Source organism: Procambarus clarkii, chromosome 69 (genome assembly GCF_040958095.1).
Source record: "Procambarus clarkii isolate CNS0578487 chromosome 69, FALCON_Pclarkii_2.0, whole genome shotgun sequence".
Lineage (NCBI taxonomy): Eukaryota > Metazoa > Arthropoda > Malacostraca > Decapoda > Cambaridae > Procambarus > Procambarus clarkii.
In genome coordinates, this window is record NC_091218.1 from 21,634,731 (window position 1) to 21,652,807 (window position 18,077).

General features: G+C 38.2%; 1 protein-coding gene across 41 annotated transcripts in view; it reads right to left on the bottom strand.

The window, feature by feature from the left end:
• The window catches only part of Zasp52 (Z band alternatively spliced PDZ-motif protein 52), a 123,981-nt gene that overhangs the window by 14,879 nt on the left and 91,025 nt on the right, over positions 1-18,077 (bottom strand). For 12 of the 41 annotated variants that reach the window (XM_045764945.2, XM_045764947.2, XM_069311223.1 and 9 more), the window contains 10 exons: positions 16,822-16,875; positions 15,386-15,504; positions 13,154-13,380; positions 7,518-7,653; positions 6,094-6,179; positions 5,638-5,740; positions 5,445-5,508; positions 4,693-4,791; positions 1,491-1,601; positions 311-430 (listed from right to left, as the gene is read on the bottom strand). In XM_045764945.2, coding sequence (XP_045620901.2) covers positions 311-430; positions 1,491-1,601; positions 4,693-4,791; positions 5,445-5,508; positions 5,638-5,740; positions 6,094-6,179; positions 7,518-7,653; positions 13,154-13,380; positions 15,386-15,504; positions 16,822-16,875 — 1,119 coding nt within the window. Of the gene's footprint in view, positions 1-298; positions 431-1,490; positions 1,602-4,692; positions 4,792-5,444; positions 5,509-5,637; positions 5,741-6,093; positions 6,180-7,517; positions 7,654-7,870; positions 7,995-12,557; positions 12,755-13,153; positions 13,381-15,385; positions 15,505-16,821; positions 16,876-18,077 lie in introns of all 41 variants that reach the window. The other 29 variants (XM_069311220.1, XM_069311229.1, XM_069311230.1 and 26 more) reach the window with 20 other exon arrangements.

Genomic DNA, 18,077 nt, shown 5'->3' on the forward strand with positions numbered 1-18,077 from the left:
GACACATCATTCCTCTCCTAGAGTCTGAGTGTTGTGCCCATTATGAAAGGCAAGGGCAAGGCGTGCACAGTGGTAGGTGGGCACACTTCCAGAGTCCATCATGCCACACCCTTCACCAAGGCAGTCAGAAGCTACAACTGGAGGTTTGTTCTCTAGTCACAATCAACAGGATGACTGGGCTAGTAACACACATTGTGTACTAGATCTGATCCAAGAATGAGACTAGGATCCTTCAGCTTGCCTTCAACACCTGGATAAAAGCATGTCGTGACTGGGCTCCCAGAAGTGTCGTACTCACAACCATGTATACCTCGGGCGCAGGTGCGGGCTCGGGCGCAGGCTCGGGCTCAGACTGGATGGGTGCAGGTGCAGGTGCAGCCTCCACAACAGGTTCAGAAACTGGTACTGGCTCAGGCTCGGTGACGACAGGCTGGAAGTGTCAGAGGCGACCCAGTAAGTGGTGTCGCAAAGCTGCCTCCACAGGGGATCTCACCATCAGCATCCTGGGTCTTACACCATGATGGCCACTGGCCCAGGACACTTTCCTTCATCCATATAATTGCATTCAGAACTCTTGGCGGTGCCACCATATGGGCAGACATGCCACGGGCAATTATAAACCCTGGGCACATTGCCAGTTAACATCGACAAGAGTCTGGGATCCATCAATGATAGTGTTATGGGATAGGTGAGATAACCCCTGGAATTATGCTAACATAATAAACTTTGAAAATATAATTAGCAAATTAAATGTCATAAAGCAGTTAGGATAAAGCTTAATGCATATTCAAAGAAAGTTGTTAGGATTCATTAAAAATAAAATAAAATAAATTATATATTATATAAAATTATATACAATTATAAATATAATTATATATAATATACTTATATATACATTATATAAAATTAAATTATATAATATATATATTAAAAAAAAATTGATAAAAATAATAGAAGATTTTATAAAAAAGAAAAAAAAGCAGACTAACAAGACACCCAGGATTTCTCTGTACTCCCAGCAGAATGCATGAATTAGAATGTGACCATGCGCAACCAGTAGAGGAACCATCAGCCAAAATGCTATCAACAGACAACATTACAGTTCTACAACAGACCTGGAACAATGAACACCCAAATAGCGTAAGACGACTACATAACCAACATGATGCCTGCAGTAACATGCTCCAGTTAATCTACAAATAATCCTCATGGTATGACATGTCTCGTATAAACCTTCAATTTGACCTTAATTTTCACTAACCACAACATGCATGCTTATAGATCAAACAATCTGCCAATAATTAACCAACCAAGGCTGTCAAGCAAGCAAAATGACCAAGATCAGGTAGAAACCAGGGGACTGACGAGAACGGGAAATGACAAGAGCAACAGGGTATAGATTTGCCATCGGGAGCAGCAGCCACTTTCCAGGCAGTACTAGTGTGGCTATGAAGGAGCGTGTTGACAGCGAAATGCGGAAACGGATCTACCTCGGGCTGCGGCTCGAATTCAGGCTCGGGTTGGGGTTCCACTGCTGGCTCTGGTTCAGGTTCTGGCTCTGGGGCTGGTATTGATGTGGTTTCTTGGGCCACTGGCTCGGGCTGTAAGAAATACGTGATTGCGACTAATGGGATGTAAATACAGTACTAGAGCTCTTCTAGTAGCTGCTATTGTCGCCAGGCTGTGTGGTGTCCATCCCTGTTTGACCATGTTAATACTGCAAACATTTTATCTTCCTATAATTATTAAAGGAAGAAAAATTATTTTCATTATTAGTGTCAGTTTTAGATTACTTTACAAAATCTTCTAAAAGACTTGACAGAACACAAGTTAGAAATACATGTAAGGACAGTAATCAACTTTATGCACACCTGAACAACGTTAACTGTTAAATAATTAAAGATTTTAATTGTAGAGGCAAATTTCCTAAATACTTAAAACTGTTGCAGCACTTACCCTTAGTGTTAATTAAAAGATTTCAAGTGTAAAACATATTGCATGCAAAGTGGAATAACAAAAATTTCCTAGTTCTGATTACTTTTAAATAGAGAAATTGTCTTTCAGTTCAACTTGGTTCTCTCGTTAATATAGTAAACAAAATTGCATCAATTATCCCGCCAAAACATTAGCAATAGAAACGCTATTAAACTGGGGCACCATCTCTGGTACCAATAACAATGGTGACCGTTTCTGCTTAAAATTGTGTCCTTAACTAGTGCGAGCAACTGTTAGGGTAAAACAGGTTTGGTAAATGGATTCTACATTGCAAACACCTTGCATTACATTCCATTAGAAAACTACAGCACAAAGCTGAAACATTTAGAAACTTGCTCAAATGAAGGCTGAACTTCAAAGCCCAAACATTATGCAACTTAAAAATTGATTGGGTTAATAATGAGCAATAATAACCGAGAAGGAAAGTGTGTAATCTAAATTGAGCAAAACTGGTGCGCGAGAGCATTATTTCAGCACTATTCTCCAGTATCAATGTTTTGCGTACGAGTCCTTCACTGTACACTTTGGTTAATACCTACTATTATTTGGGGGAAAGAAAAAAAAAAAATTGCTAACCATACCCAACAACTCTCCATTGATTCGTACACAAGCCTATTTACCAAACACTCCATATTAATCATTCCCAAACTAACCCAACACACATCCATACTAGTACAGTGGTTTAAGTTTGCCTACCAAGGATTCCAGGTTCAATTTATGGACAACAAGTTTCCCTTTCATCAGATACCTCTGTTCACCAAACAGTAGATAATTACCCAAGAATTTAGGCAAATTCTGTGGATTGTATCCTGGAGGTGGTCAGTAGTTTGACCTAGAGGGAAACCTTGATGTAGGTAAGCCTAAGTACAAGCTTCTTGTCCTCAACAATGGAACTTGTTGACAAGCTGATAATACATTTTATTACTATTAAACAAATATTCTTATTGATCATTATCCAGTTGAAAAAAAAAGGGCCAAATGTTATATGTTGCCTGATGAAGGAGGCTGCACAGGCCCTTTATTACTTTATTCTAATCAATTATAATTTATTGCTAAATTTTTCAACAAAACTACCCACCACTGATCATTCATATCCACATAACCCATTGACCATATCAACAAACCACTTCCTATACTAACTATTCATAGAGTTGGCAACTATGCATTTGCATTGGTCCATCATATATAAAAACGAGTAATTATTTAAGTGTTGTTATAAGTGAATAATGAGCAGCATTGATAATGAAAATTTTGTCTATTACAATGAGTAAACTCTGTACAGTATCTTTAAGGCTAATAAATGCTACACCACAAACGAGTTAAAAATAATTAAAGGTTTATTAGGAGATTCTTACACTAGTTGTGGTTAACTTTATGCACTTGATAAACTTTGTGGATGAATTAATATATTAAAGTCGATACAGTATATTTTTAACAGTGTGAAAAGTACCTTGTTACTGCTTTAAGATCAAGGTTCACTCACTTCATATCACTGGGAAAAACACTTCAGCCGAGAGTTGTTATACATTCATAAATTACAAAATATGCCTTATCTATTTTTTTTACCATCAAACGATGAATGGAATTTCATCGTATGATAATTTATGTGACAAGCAGAGAATTATTTAGCCACAACTGAGATGTTCAGCAATTTCATTACAATTTTGTCTTGATAAATCATTCCACATATTGGTCCAAGTTTATAAACTAATTAGTGATTTTTAAACAATTTAGATTTATTAACAGTGCATTAAAAAAATTGTATGCATCATGCCAGATTTAGCACAGATGTGTACAGTATCTAAACATTCATAAATGAAGATTGACAAACCTTGTTCTTACTGCTGTACATGCAGTAAAACCTGCTGTAAGCAGTAAGAGTACATTTTAAATTCAGTTCACAAGTTGAAAAAATAATTGGAATGCATGGTCATCTCAGTAAAGCAACAACATTTAGTTTTATAAGATATAATTGAACTTCTGTAGCTTTATTACCAGCTAAACATGTGCAGTCTCTGCCTTATTTAGGGTTTTACCCATTTGGATTAAACATCACTGCATACATGTAAAAGAGTATGTATAAAAGCACATTTTTAGCAGTATTTTTGTCTTATTTTTCAAGCTGGAACCAGTAAAACAGTTTTTTTATCAAGGTATTTATTTGAAACTGTAGCATTCCTTATCAGCCTTACAAAAAATGCTGTAGAGACGTCAATTACACAGGATGAGATCTTTGTCATCACCAGTGTAATAACCAGTACTGTATCTCTCTTTCCTCAGAAGTGATGCTCTAAACCAAATATGGAGGAGGCCCTTTGCTGACTTTCACAAACAAGGGAATAATAACAATTTGAATGGGCATTTGATGCCATGGGTACCCACATATGTTCCTATGTAATGCCATTTTAAAGAATAATCTATTTTACCACATCTGAGACTTTCCTTCCACACAGGTTTTAAGTGTTCCCAATACTTGAGACATCTACACAACTCTTAACCATAAAGTTGTTCAGTTTTGTGTACAAGTGCCCTCAAACACAACTCTACCCTCTCATCCAGAAACTAAATCCATGTAAAACCTTTAAAACAATGATGGGTTTTATTTGCAATAAAGCTATGGAGAAGCTAATACATCTACAACACTCCAAACTATGTATCTAGTGGCAGCGAAGAATTGGTTGTCCTTTATTGGTGTACCTTAGGCGGGGGGACTGGGGCGAACTTGGGCATAGGTCCTGGGGCGAGGACGGAGGACGTGGGCATAATTCTCACACCACCCACAGGAGGCTTGAAGGGCTGCCAGAGTACAGGCCTAGTTAACAAATCTGCTGTGACAGCTATTATAGCCATGAACACAAGAGCGACCAGTACCATCCCACTTCCAGCAAAACAGTTTGATTCAAGTCTGACAAAGGCTTGTGTGTGCGAGTGTGCAAGTGAAAGAGAAAGCTAGAAAAATGTGTTCATATAGACTGTTAGATTTCTAAATATTCTACAAATATATATCTGATAAATGTACAGTACTGTGGTCATTCTGTAAACTATTTAATTTGTCACCAGTCGTCATGTGGCCAAACACAAAGGAAACTTGTTTAACTCTTACCTTACGCTTCCAGGTTCATTGAATGATAATAGTAAAATTCAATCCCTTATGCCACCTTTCTCATTTCACAGGAGAACCAGACATAGCTGCATGCATTACGACTTAAGATTCTTTTGAATGCCTAACGGTTCTTGGTTTCAAAATTTAACATTGGTCTTTATAGAACAATTAAGCTGGTAACATTATTTACGGTGGTTAGTTGACGTGTAAGGCTACATCAAATGGTACAAGGTCACGATGCAAATCCCACTATGGTACTGAAGTGTGAAAAAAACCTGGGTTAATGTTACAATTTTTTTTATTACATAGTGTATAGTGGCACTGGCAAGTGGCTCTTTATACTTACAGCAGGGGCAGGAGCCACCTTGGCCAAGCAGGCAGGCATGGCACCAGCTGGTACAGGGGCACCGCTATGCAAAGGAGAAAAACATTTTACTTTGCTAATATTTTATGGATGCAAGTAAATATTTATGACACCAATAAATTTAAACAAATTTGTAAGGAAAAACCACACTATACAGTAAGACAAGGACACTCACGGCTTTACAATGATTGGCTCTAGGTTGGGCCCTGGAGGATTGTGACGGGCAGCTTGCTTGGCATGCACGTCGCAGTACAGCTTTTCGTTGATGTTGTAGTAGCCTAGGCAATAATACTCGGGGTTAACAACGCTCACCTTCTCACCACACACCTCACTGATACTATCTGCACAATTTTAACCAGACTCCACTCCTCCTCCTCCTCCTCCAAATAGCCACTTCTGATTCTAGAAGCCACAGTCACCTAAAAAAATAAAGATTTAATAGCTCGTACTACCTAGGAAATAATACTACAGAGGCACTGTTGGAAAAAATTAGAACAGTAAAAAAAGATTCCTAAATTGGCCGTGTGAAAATGTCAGCGTTGTGTTATGAAAAGAATGAGGATTTAATGAGAATCTAAATTACAAGGGTAGGAGTGAGGAAAGGTGGAGACAAGGGATACAAGTAACTTACCCACATTCTTGAGTGAGGAACCGCATGTAGAACACTTGAAGCAGTCTGCGTGCAGGTTCTTATTCTTTATGCGCACGAAGACGCCGCTGAAACACACATCCTGCCGTCAGTGGACCATTGCCACACGACGTGTTCCGCCTTGCTCCCCACAACACCCACTCAATGACCGATGCCTTTTATGGACTTCGGTCATAATTTTGAGCAATTATTTGGTTGACTGGCTTTTAGAATTAAACAAAGTAAATTGCTGTACAAGTAACCTCTGAGCTTAAGGTATTGTGGGTGGCAGTACAGGCTTCTAACCCATGAGAAAGGGCTACAAACTGGGTCCCTCAAATCAATGCTTTCAAATCTATGCCTGCTTCACTCCCATTGTTTAAGATTTATGATTATGGAACATTACACCTTTATTGCTATGTGCTCAACAGCTATTAGAGCGATAGCCTCTTCACAATTCTTTAAAATTATAATAGCAAGTCAGTTGGAAAATGAGAGCATTGAGAACATGTCATAATGAAAGGCACACAAACTAAGTATTCTGTTGAGGAAAAGGGAAGATCATTTCACAAATTGATCACGCCTATTTAAGAGGGAGTATGCAGTGTGAACTTCAAATATAAAATGATTCGGGTTAAACTGAAAATGTTGCAATATACACTTTTTCAAAACAGATCCAAAGGGAAATGCAAGTGTAAACTTTTTAAAATTTAATTGTCAATAGCTCTCCTTCATGAATTTATATACCATACTGTACATTAAAGACAAATTCTGAGATTACAAGTCATGATGCAAAACACATCTGATATATAATTAGTAAATACTGTAGTGTTTGGAAAGTTAAAAGCAACACCAATGTTGGTGTATACCCGAGCATGTGCAAGAGGGTGTCACAGTTCCCCCGACTTCTGCTCATGGGCATCGCCCACTAAGGTAGGGTAATGCTAGCGGGCTTTACCATGGATGCAATTTACTTACATAGCATCAAGGTAAGGTGGTTATCAATAAGAGGCAGCAAGATAATATGGCAAGCAGTGCAATGTTAATGTCGTTAATGCCTCATGCCAGCTGCTGACCTGGGCACATCTGCCTTCATACAGAATGATAGTGTCAGGAGACCTGACATGGGGCACAGCTTCGCATTTCCTTAATTAGCGCATGTAGAACCAATGTTTAGCGGAAAATTTGCAATTTCAGTGCGAGCAAGTGGTAATCCTAAAAAGCCTCGGCTGGATATACATGAATTGCCAACTTGGACAAAATTGCAGATGAAATGCATGTGTAAATGACCCAGGTAATGGCACCCCTGAGGTCTGTATACACAAGCTTCACCTTGGCAAGATTAACAGGATTGCAAGCCACAGCCAGGATGCACTTAAAACGTGTTGGACTCCATCATCCATGGGGATACCCGAGCCAGTACTCACATAATGGGCCTCTCGCATTCGGAGCACTTGGTGCTTAATGAGGCATCAGGCACACCCTCAGGCTTCACCTTGGTCTGTGGGGCACGCACACTTCGAATGCCAGTGGGGCTCGGCCCGCCACCACTCAAGGGGCTGTCTGTGCCCGGGATAAAGGAACCCATTACTACCGCCACCAAACAACCAGGCTACCTCGTCCCACTTCCACCATCGCCCACAACTCACCCGTTAACACGACATAATTGGTTACTAGCTGTCATTTGCAGGCTGACTAAGTGAGGGGGTTAGTGGTGAAGCTGTGGGAGGTGGGGGAAGGAGTAGGAATGAGGCTGGCTTCAATCTGCTGATGTACTTACACAATTAATCTACCACACTCTTTACAAATGTTTTCGCCGGGTAGGAGTTCCATCTTGGGCTTCGTCTGAGAAGCTGCGATGTTCGAAGAGAATGGTTGAACCACAGAAGGGGACGAAGGGGTCACTGTTGGGAACAGTCACACTCCATCACAGTGGCACTTTACAGTCATATACTCAGTCACAAACACACTATGGTATCTTGTCAAATGGATATGGGATTTAGCAGGAAGAGATTGTACAGCACTGCAAGATGGTTTGGGATATCAAGCAGAAAATGTATACAATATAAACAGAGTTAGCTGAATGAAATGTTATTGGAACAATTCAAGAAGATAGTGTTTGTATTTAATTATGTATCTAAACAAATATATTCAGTATCAAATTCTATAAAATCAGGTACACTAGTTCATTATCAATAAACAGCAAGAACAATGTTTAGTATTTTTATACACTAGTATATAGTATTAAGAGTGGGTATTCCATTTAGCTACATTTCCTAATGGAAGCAATATGACAATTTAACTATCCCTCAAACTCTAAATTGATTCATACATAATAACATCGAGAATGTGCTAACTTTCGTATCCTTTGATTATACCAACTACATCCAGCATGTGCTTCTGGAGTTCATGTACAGTTCTACTCATTTACTTCCTAGCTTCTATACACATTGCTATACTGTACAATACTACAGTTTATAGCCAATTATGTAATTATTTGAAGGATTCCTAGAGGCATGTAAAAACAAAAGATTTAAATCTAAATATAATTTGTAAGGCTTGCAAAGAAAAATATGATGCAATCAAAGACTTTTGACATGCTCAATGTAGATATGAGGATATATCAAACCAAATCATGCATAATAAAATCCCACACAGACATCTACTTCATCCCAACATAAGCAAAAGCAAAACATGCAAGTTTCACCTAAACAACTACCCATTATGTTCACAGCTACGAAGTAAAAGAATAAACATTAACATAATGTAATAACAGGATTTACTTACATGCATTGGTTTCCCACCATAATGATTCTATTTCTCCAAATACAGTACTTTTGTAATCTTTTAAGCAAAATAAAGTATTGCACAGTAAACCAAATGTCGGAATAAACATGACTGACTTCACAAAACGTGACGATAAAATTGGAATGCTTCATGAAGTTTGTATTACGTCCAGTCTTACTGTACATTTCTACAGTTGAAATGACACATACGAGCTGCATCACTATAGAGGAGACATCATGCCCTATATTAAAGATATCCAATATTTCATTTGATACTTTCATTTCTATTTACAGAATTAAACTGGGCTTGGAGACACCATGCACAACTTAAAATTTGTGGGATAAATATACTGTACTTAAAATACAGTACTTATGAAGACTAGGTTTGTATAAAGGAATTTGCTTATTACCTAGTAGCTATTAGTATATTTTGAAAGTTGTGAATGATTTTAGAAAAAAAAAATAATCACTGCTAAATTTCAATTACACTGTATAACCATTTGTTATCAAGTCTTAGACTTTCAGGATTCAAGCATTTATTTATTCTTTATATTCAGCATAAAGTAAAAATTGCATCAAAGCAAATTTACCAGGGAAACTATCCAATTAGATTTTATAAGCTCTAAAAAAAGCATTGCTTATTATAAAGTTCAATATTTCTTCACAATCAATACTGTATAATGTGGTCGGATAGTCCTTCACTCCTAGGACCTTGCTTGATGGCCATAACAGAAAATTGGAAAAACTAAGTAAATGCGGAGAGACAGAAGAAAAGAAAAATGAGAATTCCAAATTAAATTACTATTATTTAGACAGAGAACTTGAGAAGCTGCATGGTGGGGTTAACCAGTGATCAAGAAATGACAGCTCTACAGCCAAATACCCCTTCCAACTATTATTCTGCTTCCGATTTTTATTTATCAAATCTTCAAAATTTATATCTAGTGCCTCATTCTATCTAGAAACACACCTAGTAGATGTGACCATCAAGCAGCATCCTTAAAAGTTTCAGACTATAGGTTCAAATGTGAGGCACAGTCGAGGACTGGGCTGTGGGACCGTTCAGCCCCAAAATCATTGCAAGGTAACCCCCCCCCCCTCATATCCTTCCTTGACACTATAATGTATAAATTACAAAATTTATTGAATACTTTCAACTTAAAAATTTTAAGCACAAAATGCCAAGATAATGAAAATGGCTTAAATATTGGTGTTCTCCTGAACACTTGTGTTAAATCATTATCCAGTACATGTTTTTCCATCAATAATGAAAGATCAATAACTTTATATTAAACCAAACCCTAAAATTTTGTTTTAAGAATCAAAATGAAATGGTTCTTATGCAAGATATAAATACGTATAGGATCCAGATATCGCAAGAACAAGCAAGAAGTGAATGGTGTTAATATTATGGGTGTAAATTAAATGCATTTTTAGGGAACTATGCTATTAATGTACTGTTCACTTTAATACAGTACTAATTTACTACAATGTTTTCTATGACAGCTTGTTGCAGAAGTCCAAACTATACATTAAAACATAAAAGATACTATTTTGAAGATTCTTCTTTTGAGCTATGAAGTTTAAATATATATTTCAATCTGAAAATTCAAAACATTCCTGCCATTTAATGGTAACATCTGGTGAATAATTATTATTATTGTGACATTCAAGGAGCTCCACTTGTGGAAAACTGGATTGGAACGTTGGTAGCGAAAAAGAACTGAAACAATAAGTGACTTGTGCTTACCTTATGCGTGCGCTGCAGACAGAGGAGACCATGCCAGAAAGATGCTTAAACCACTTCCTCTATCTTAATCTAATAACTTTTGGTTTAGTAAAGCTATTTATAGTTGTCTGAAGTGTAATACTGTTTATGAAAACCTTCTGGGTGGGCAAAACACTACACCAATCACTGGACTACAGCTAAAAGAAATTACATTTACAAATCCATATATAGTAATCATTCTGTATAATTCAACTATGGAATGAAAATCAAATTACTGAATATTTACCATTACAAGGGCCCAAAAATAGTTTACTAGATTTAATTTAATAATTCTGACTATGTGCTATACCCAAAGAATTTTATTAGGCTAAACCCAACAACAGTTACGTTACTGTTTCAAGAGTGATTGACAATGCTACAGTAAATGTCCTTTTGTCTTCCTTTCCAGCAATACCATCACTTAAAACTTTCATGGCGAGGCGTGAAGGGTTAGCCTAAACATTTTTACTCACGGCTAATATGTTTATGGTTCTCATCAAACAGTAAATAGCTTTACCAATGTAGTGTGAAAATCATGTCATAATTTGGCATTGAAAGTGTGATTCAAGGACAGTGGTTTTGAGAGAAGCAAAACATTGTTTGGGAGTGGGAGCATGTGGGTTTTCTTCAAGCCCATACTGTATTAAACAAATTTCTTTAACAATACCTGGACAAATTATTTGACCAGCTTTTCTAACCAGTGGTAACTTTCACATTAAGTTTATTTAGTACTTAAAACCACTAGTAATTGACAACATTCACTAGAATTTTGTATTTTAATTTAAACTTACACTATGTACCATTCTGTAAACTAGTACCATTATGTAAAAATATATTTTTACTGATGTATAGTAATTTATATTAAGTGACAAGATGCATCAGCCCGGCCTTTTGTATTTTTCTGCACAATGAAAATGTAAAATGTTAAACAAAAATGGCAAACTAAGTTGTCATCAGTTCTGTTCACTAGGGTACTAGATAAATAATTGAAGTGAAAGTTATCTAGCTGTAAGTTAGCCACACATGGGTTGTATCTTGTTTGGGTGTGGGATACACGTGCACCGAGTGCACGTGTAAAAGTGCTCGAGAGCCTGGACAACCCATCACACTCCCCTCTTTGTATTTCACAACACTAATTTTCCTTATTGAAATTTGTGGGAAAAACCATTCCACTGCCAGACAGCATGTGTAGTCATTTTAATAAAACTGCAGACAGTATAAAATTTAAATTAATAAAGAAATAGGATAAGCCATGGTTAAAGGTGTATTTTACATGACACTGGAATGTTGAACTATTTTTCCCATTTCTTGCACAGGACACGAAACCAAGCAACCCATAATGAAATCATAATGTAAATTGTGTGGACAGTTTAAATTATATCATCAAGTTACAAATGTAAAGCAGTAACCAAGATAGAAAAAAGTATAACCTAGGATATTAGTTTTGCTGCTAATTTGCAAAAATGCAAGTGAAAAGAAAAGAATTATGCCATGTAGAGGATCAGAAATGATAATATTGAAGCTGGTTACACATGCAAATCAATGAGAAAGTATTAACAATCGTGAAAAAATACAACATGGCTCTAGGCATTCTTTAATCAGTGAATACTATCCTTTTCCATGTAGGACACAGAAAAATTTAAAACTTAAGAAAACTGAATTCTTTTTCATATTTTTTTTTCAGGCATAGGTTTAACTGCTAATACTGCAGGTTAATTGTATAAATTCCCAAATTACTGCTCTTGCATTCCCTGATCTGGTTATATTTTCCATTATTATTTTTGGCCGCTGATTTTATCACCAGGCTTAATTTTTTTTTGGTATGCTTCATTAAAAATTAATCAACTTTTATTCAGATGGTTACACATCCCTAGTGTACTGTGTAGTTGTGTCCGTGTCCTGGCATGACTTACCTAAGTCGTCCTCGGTCAGTAGTGCCTGCTGGAGTAGTTTGAAGGAATGCCCCTGGACAACATTCCTGTCAGGGGATAAGAGGCTCGATACCTCACCTTCGTTTTCCTGAGCAGGGCTTTTGTCCATTTCCTGCACCATCCGCAGAACATCTGAAGTCTTCCCGTCGTAAGCTCGTTCATTCTTCTTAAAGTTGACTCTATAGGGCAGCATCAGTAGTAGAGATTGGAGTGAGTTGGTTGTGGAGCAGGCAGAAGGGAGAGAGGGAGAAGGAAGAAATCAGGAGATTCATGCAGTGAAGAATGTGGCAGACAACCCCCCCCCACACACAAAATCCCTCCCCCACAGTCTCACACATCACACCCATAACGGCAGGTAATTCCTTAACCAAGCATCGCAAACCCTTCTTGCTGTTGTTGGCACTGCTTGTGTGTTTAAAGGCTTGAGAGGTGTGTAGAAACATGCAGGGCACTCCACTAGGCACACCAGCACCATGATGCGGCACAAAAGATGAAATTCAGCCACCGTCAGGGAGGGGGAAAAAACTAATGACTGGCAATTGGGCAAAGTGCTTAGGAGTAATGGGGTGGCGGGTCACCTGACTGTCCTCCTTGCTGAGGTGGTGCTGGTGCTGCCGGTGCTGGCTTTGATGCAGGCTTCTGTCGGGAGAAGAGCGGGGCAGGGGGCGGGGCCTCCTTGTCGAAAGGAGAGATGGGTGGGGGGCGAGCCTTCTTCTGTGCCTCTTCCCCATCTCCATGGATAAGTTTGTATGTGGGAGATTCTGTTTGGATAACAGTCTCCCTCGCATACTTCTTGAAGTTGATGCTGCACAGTGTCCAGCCAGTGCGACAATACATACACAGACAAACACATACACACACATGATCAGTACCGAGTTACTCTATTAAATTAATAAATTATATTTAAATTCCTGATTTAACTACCAAATTGTTTTGCCATGATTTACCTTTCTAATTATTTTGTATACTGTATCATTTAATTATCTTCAGAATTATAGTTGGAGAATTCTTGCAAATTATCACATGTTATTCATGCAGTAATATTTGTCACTGAAATACAGTATCTATATGTACTATACATTTAAATATTCTCTTCTACACACTAGGACAACTGTCAAAAATATTTGAACATGTGTGTCACCTTTATAATGCTGCCTGCGATAGCCACACAATTTTTTCAGGGTTTGGTGTGAAAGCTACAGGAATGAAACAACACTGAGTAAGTCATTGTCAAAAGAAGTCAAGCCAGGAAGGCTACAACCAAAACAATAGCGAGTATCCTTCATTCTATGAGGATGAACAGAGACATAGCTCTTAAATAAGCTATATCCTATGCACTTGGCATGAGGCTTGTGCAGAAGTAGGAACAACTGGCAAAGCACTATAGGAGAGAGAGAAGTTGTGTGCCCATTTATAATTCCTGTTGTTGGAACAGGAAGCCTGTATTCTGCTTGTATCAAGGTGGTCTTTATGTTGTACCTCCAGGATACAAACCACAACAGTTGCCCAACTCCTGGGTATCTATTTACTGCTAGGTAAAGAGGCTTTACGTGAAGAGGAAAAAGTTCCTACTATTTGTTTTGCCTGGGAATCAAATCTGGACTCCCTGATTATTTAATTTTTTTTTTTGTGAGTCAAACTGTGGACCACTGTACTGTACTACATGCTGGGGGAGGACTGCATGGGCGAATTGTGATTATGGGAACAATTCTGCTTGAACAACGAGATGCAGTTTCACATTCATTCCCAGAAAATTGTCAATTTGATCAGTTTTTTTTTTTTTTTTTTTTTTTTACTTAAATTTTATAATGTTAGTATTCTGAGAATATTTACAAATTTTCAGAATGAAAATGTAAGATTCAGATTATCCCAAAATGCTGGCAGGGGAAAAAAACATTAATCCAAATACAAAGCCATTATATTATTTTCAGGGTATAGTTTAACCCTTAGACAATAGCTTATGTCATATGACCTGATTTTGCTCAGCTGGGGTGAACCTAGGCAAAGATAAGCTACAGTGCCGCTCCTGTGCCAGGCAAGTCCACTACGGGCTCACCATAGCCCGTGCTACTTGCACGTTTTGTTCCAAGTAGCCAAATCTAAAACAGCAATCGAGGCAAAATGACAATTTTACTACTGTATCATGAACTGTAAAATTTTTAGGTAAACAGTTTTACAGTAAAACTGTAAAATTATAAATCATTGTGCAGTAATTACCAAGATTTGAAATTCTGGTAATTGCATAAAAATGATACACATTCATAAAAATCATTATGAATGGAATAATTTTATAGCACATGGCACCATTGTACCCAAAAATATTATTAAAAATATTAAGTTTTACACCATTTTCTGGTATTTGTATTCACTAACCCATATGAATTTTGTTCCCCTAAATCTTTCAAGAATAAAAAGTGCAACTTTATCAAAATATCAGGAATTAATATCTTTGGTAAAATTTTAAATTGAAGGCCCTAATAATATACTGAAGAAAATACTATATATGGAATTAGTTCATTTTTAAATTTACTGATTTACAAAGAAAAACTTACAACTTTTATTTTAAATATTTGAAGAATTGTGTATTGTGGTAACCTAAATAATAGAATTATGCTTTTCAAGGGTTTCAGGTGCTTATTTACATGGAACTCCATATATAGTACATTACTGTATTTTATTTTTATCCTTATACAGAACCAGGATGACAAAATACAAATTATCAGTGCAGTATTGTAAAGTTATGATATCGTCTTCAGACAAGTTACCCCAATAGGCTTTCCACCACCCAAATATTCTCTACAGGAACCTACCCGAGACATCCCTTGCCGAGCACTTCAGCCTGGGCATAGAGCGTCTCGGCGATGTTGTCGTCGCTGTACAACTTCAAGGGCGTGTTGTATTGAGTGTTCACTATCTGCTGTCCATTTACCTGCCGGAGGTAGTAAAATTAGTACCAGCTAATAGTGAGGGGTCACCTTGGGTATGTGTATGTGATGGGACAGTGTCAGGCAGGTGTGCAGATGGGATAGTATCACATTTCTAGTGAAGGGACTTTTACGAAAGGTGCTTGGAAAATGGGACAAGTGAACAGGAAATGAGACCAAATGAAGTGCACAAGATTGGTATTCAGAAAATATTAACTGAAAGATGATGTAAGCTAATATCAAGCCAGCAAATGCCCTTGGTCCAATTCAGACAACTAAGGTGTATGCATTACCATTGAGGGAAAGTATAATAACTGTACAAGGCCTGGAGGCCTGGTCGACAACCGGGCCGCGGGGACGCTAAGCCCCAGAAGCACCTCAAGGTAAGGCAAATAAAACTTCATAACATTGCCACTAACTACAACTTAAAGGATTATATTAACATTAACTTAGATATCACAGGCTACCAATTTGGTGAGCTAATGGCTAAGTCACCTTTGAAACAAATTGTTGGTATAATTGTCCATAAACCCTCTGGAAATTACAAGTGTTCCCGAAAGTCGTGAAACACAGCAGCAAATGTGACTGAGGGCGAGTCATTAAGATGGGGAGACCCAGTGATTAGTGAGAAAAGCAAACCTATTCAGATAAAATTACACTGCTTGTTTTATTAAAATATCAATGAAATGTTCCTAGTACCTGTATTTGAACTTGTTATAACAAAAATATTTAAACATTTCACAAATTTTAATCAAATAAAATATTTAAAATTAATAAAATGCACTATATTACCACACTTGTGTACTTCAACCATGCAAAGTTATAATTGCCAACTTATATGCACTACAAGTAGCTGCAGCGTTACCAGCTTGTGTTATGCTCTTAACTAAATACATACACTTCCGAGGCAGAATACACTGGTGGTTACATCAACTGTCACAAATGTGCACAGGTTTTCACTCACCAGTGAACCAATAGGCCCTCAAGATGCTACTCAATGCTGCTGGAGATGCCATCAGTCCTGCATTACACTACTCAATACACTGCATATGCTTAAACTTTTTCTACTATAGTTCCAATCATGCAGTCCAATCATTTATAATATACTTTCCACTTGCATCATTGCACTACAGGTAATAAAAAAAAAATGATATTACACACACTCATCTAAGAAACTTTGTCAAGGGTAAGTATGTTAAAACTACAAATGTTCGCTTGGGAAGCATAGTCGAAGTATTAACGAGGTTAAAATCACGCACTAGACAAGGCGCCATGCTGAGTTCAAAGGCCAACACAAAAGACAATCAAAGAGGATCCTTCACCTCTGCGAATGGAACAGCAACAGTGTTGTGACTCGATCCTACTGGAGCAACATACTGCAAAAGTCACGTCATTACATCAGCTGAACCACACTTACATAAGATAAAAGGCGGCCAAAACCAACCATAGGTCAAACAAGGTGTTTACATTAAGTACACAATGTGTTTACAAAATCAATTAAAAACCATGGGTGATTTCTTACAGGAAAGACTAGTGCCCTTTTAACACATTTCTTGTCTATGAACTAAAGATTGGCAGTCTTGTCATTACTGGTTTCTTAGCCAGCGAAAAACGTATCACTATCCGCTAGTTAACATGAAATTAAATCTCATTATTATTGCAATTATTTATAATAAAAGTATTTAGGTCAAGTATCTAAGTTTTAAAATTAACCTGGAAAAGATCAAGGCAAATGGGGGGGCCTCCAAATGGGGGGAGGGGGCCTCCAAATGGGGGGAGGGGGCCTCCAAATGGGGGGAGGGGGCCTCCAAATGGGGGGAGGGGGCCTCCAAATGGGGGGAGGGGGCCTCCAAATGGGGGGAGGGGCCTCCAAATGGGGGGAGGGGGCCTCCAAATGGGGGGAGGGGGCCTCCAAATGGGGGGAGGGGGCCTCCAAATGGGGGGAGGGGGCCTCCAAATGGGGGGAGGGGGCCTCCAAATGGGCCTTCGACAAGCCGCCGCCGTCCTATCATCCAGGCCATTAGGGCTAGTGCCCCTCAGGTACACACTTAGTGCGACTAACTAGTGCCTTTTACAGCCCACGGGGTTGGTAGGAAGGGAAGTGAATCATCATGGGAAAGCGCCAAGCCATTACGACTATATAGTACTTGGAAGGGATCAGGATAATTATTAGGGACAGGACGAGGGGAAGGAATGATGCCCAACCGCTTGAACAGTCAAGGATTGAACGGCGACCTGCAAAATGCGAGACCGTTGCTCTTCCGTCCAGCCCAAGTGGTTGGGCTGAACGGTGGTTGGGTTGGGCTTTGGTAGGAGCTATAATAAACAAACTCAATAAACTATAAATAAACGGTTTACGTATGTCTGCCTAGTTCATCAATGTTTTAACTTCTTTAGCTCAAGGGGCTTGGTTTTCGAGCCCGTCATGTACCTCTAACCTGTCCACCACCATTTGGGAAGGGTATTGTGTGTCAAAAAAAAAAAAAAAGGCACTACGGGCTCACCATAGCCCGTGCTACTTGGAACTCTGTTCCAGGTAGCGAATCTTTAACAACAACAACAACGGTATTGTGTGCAT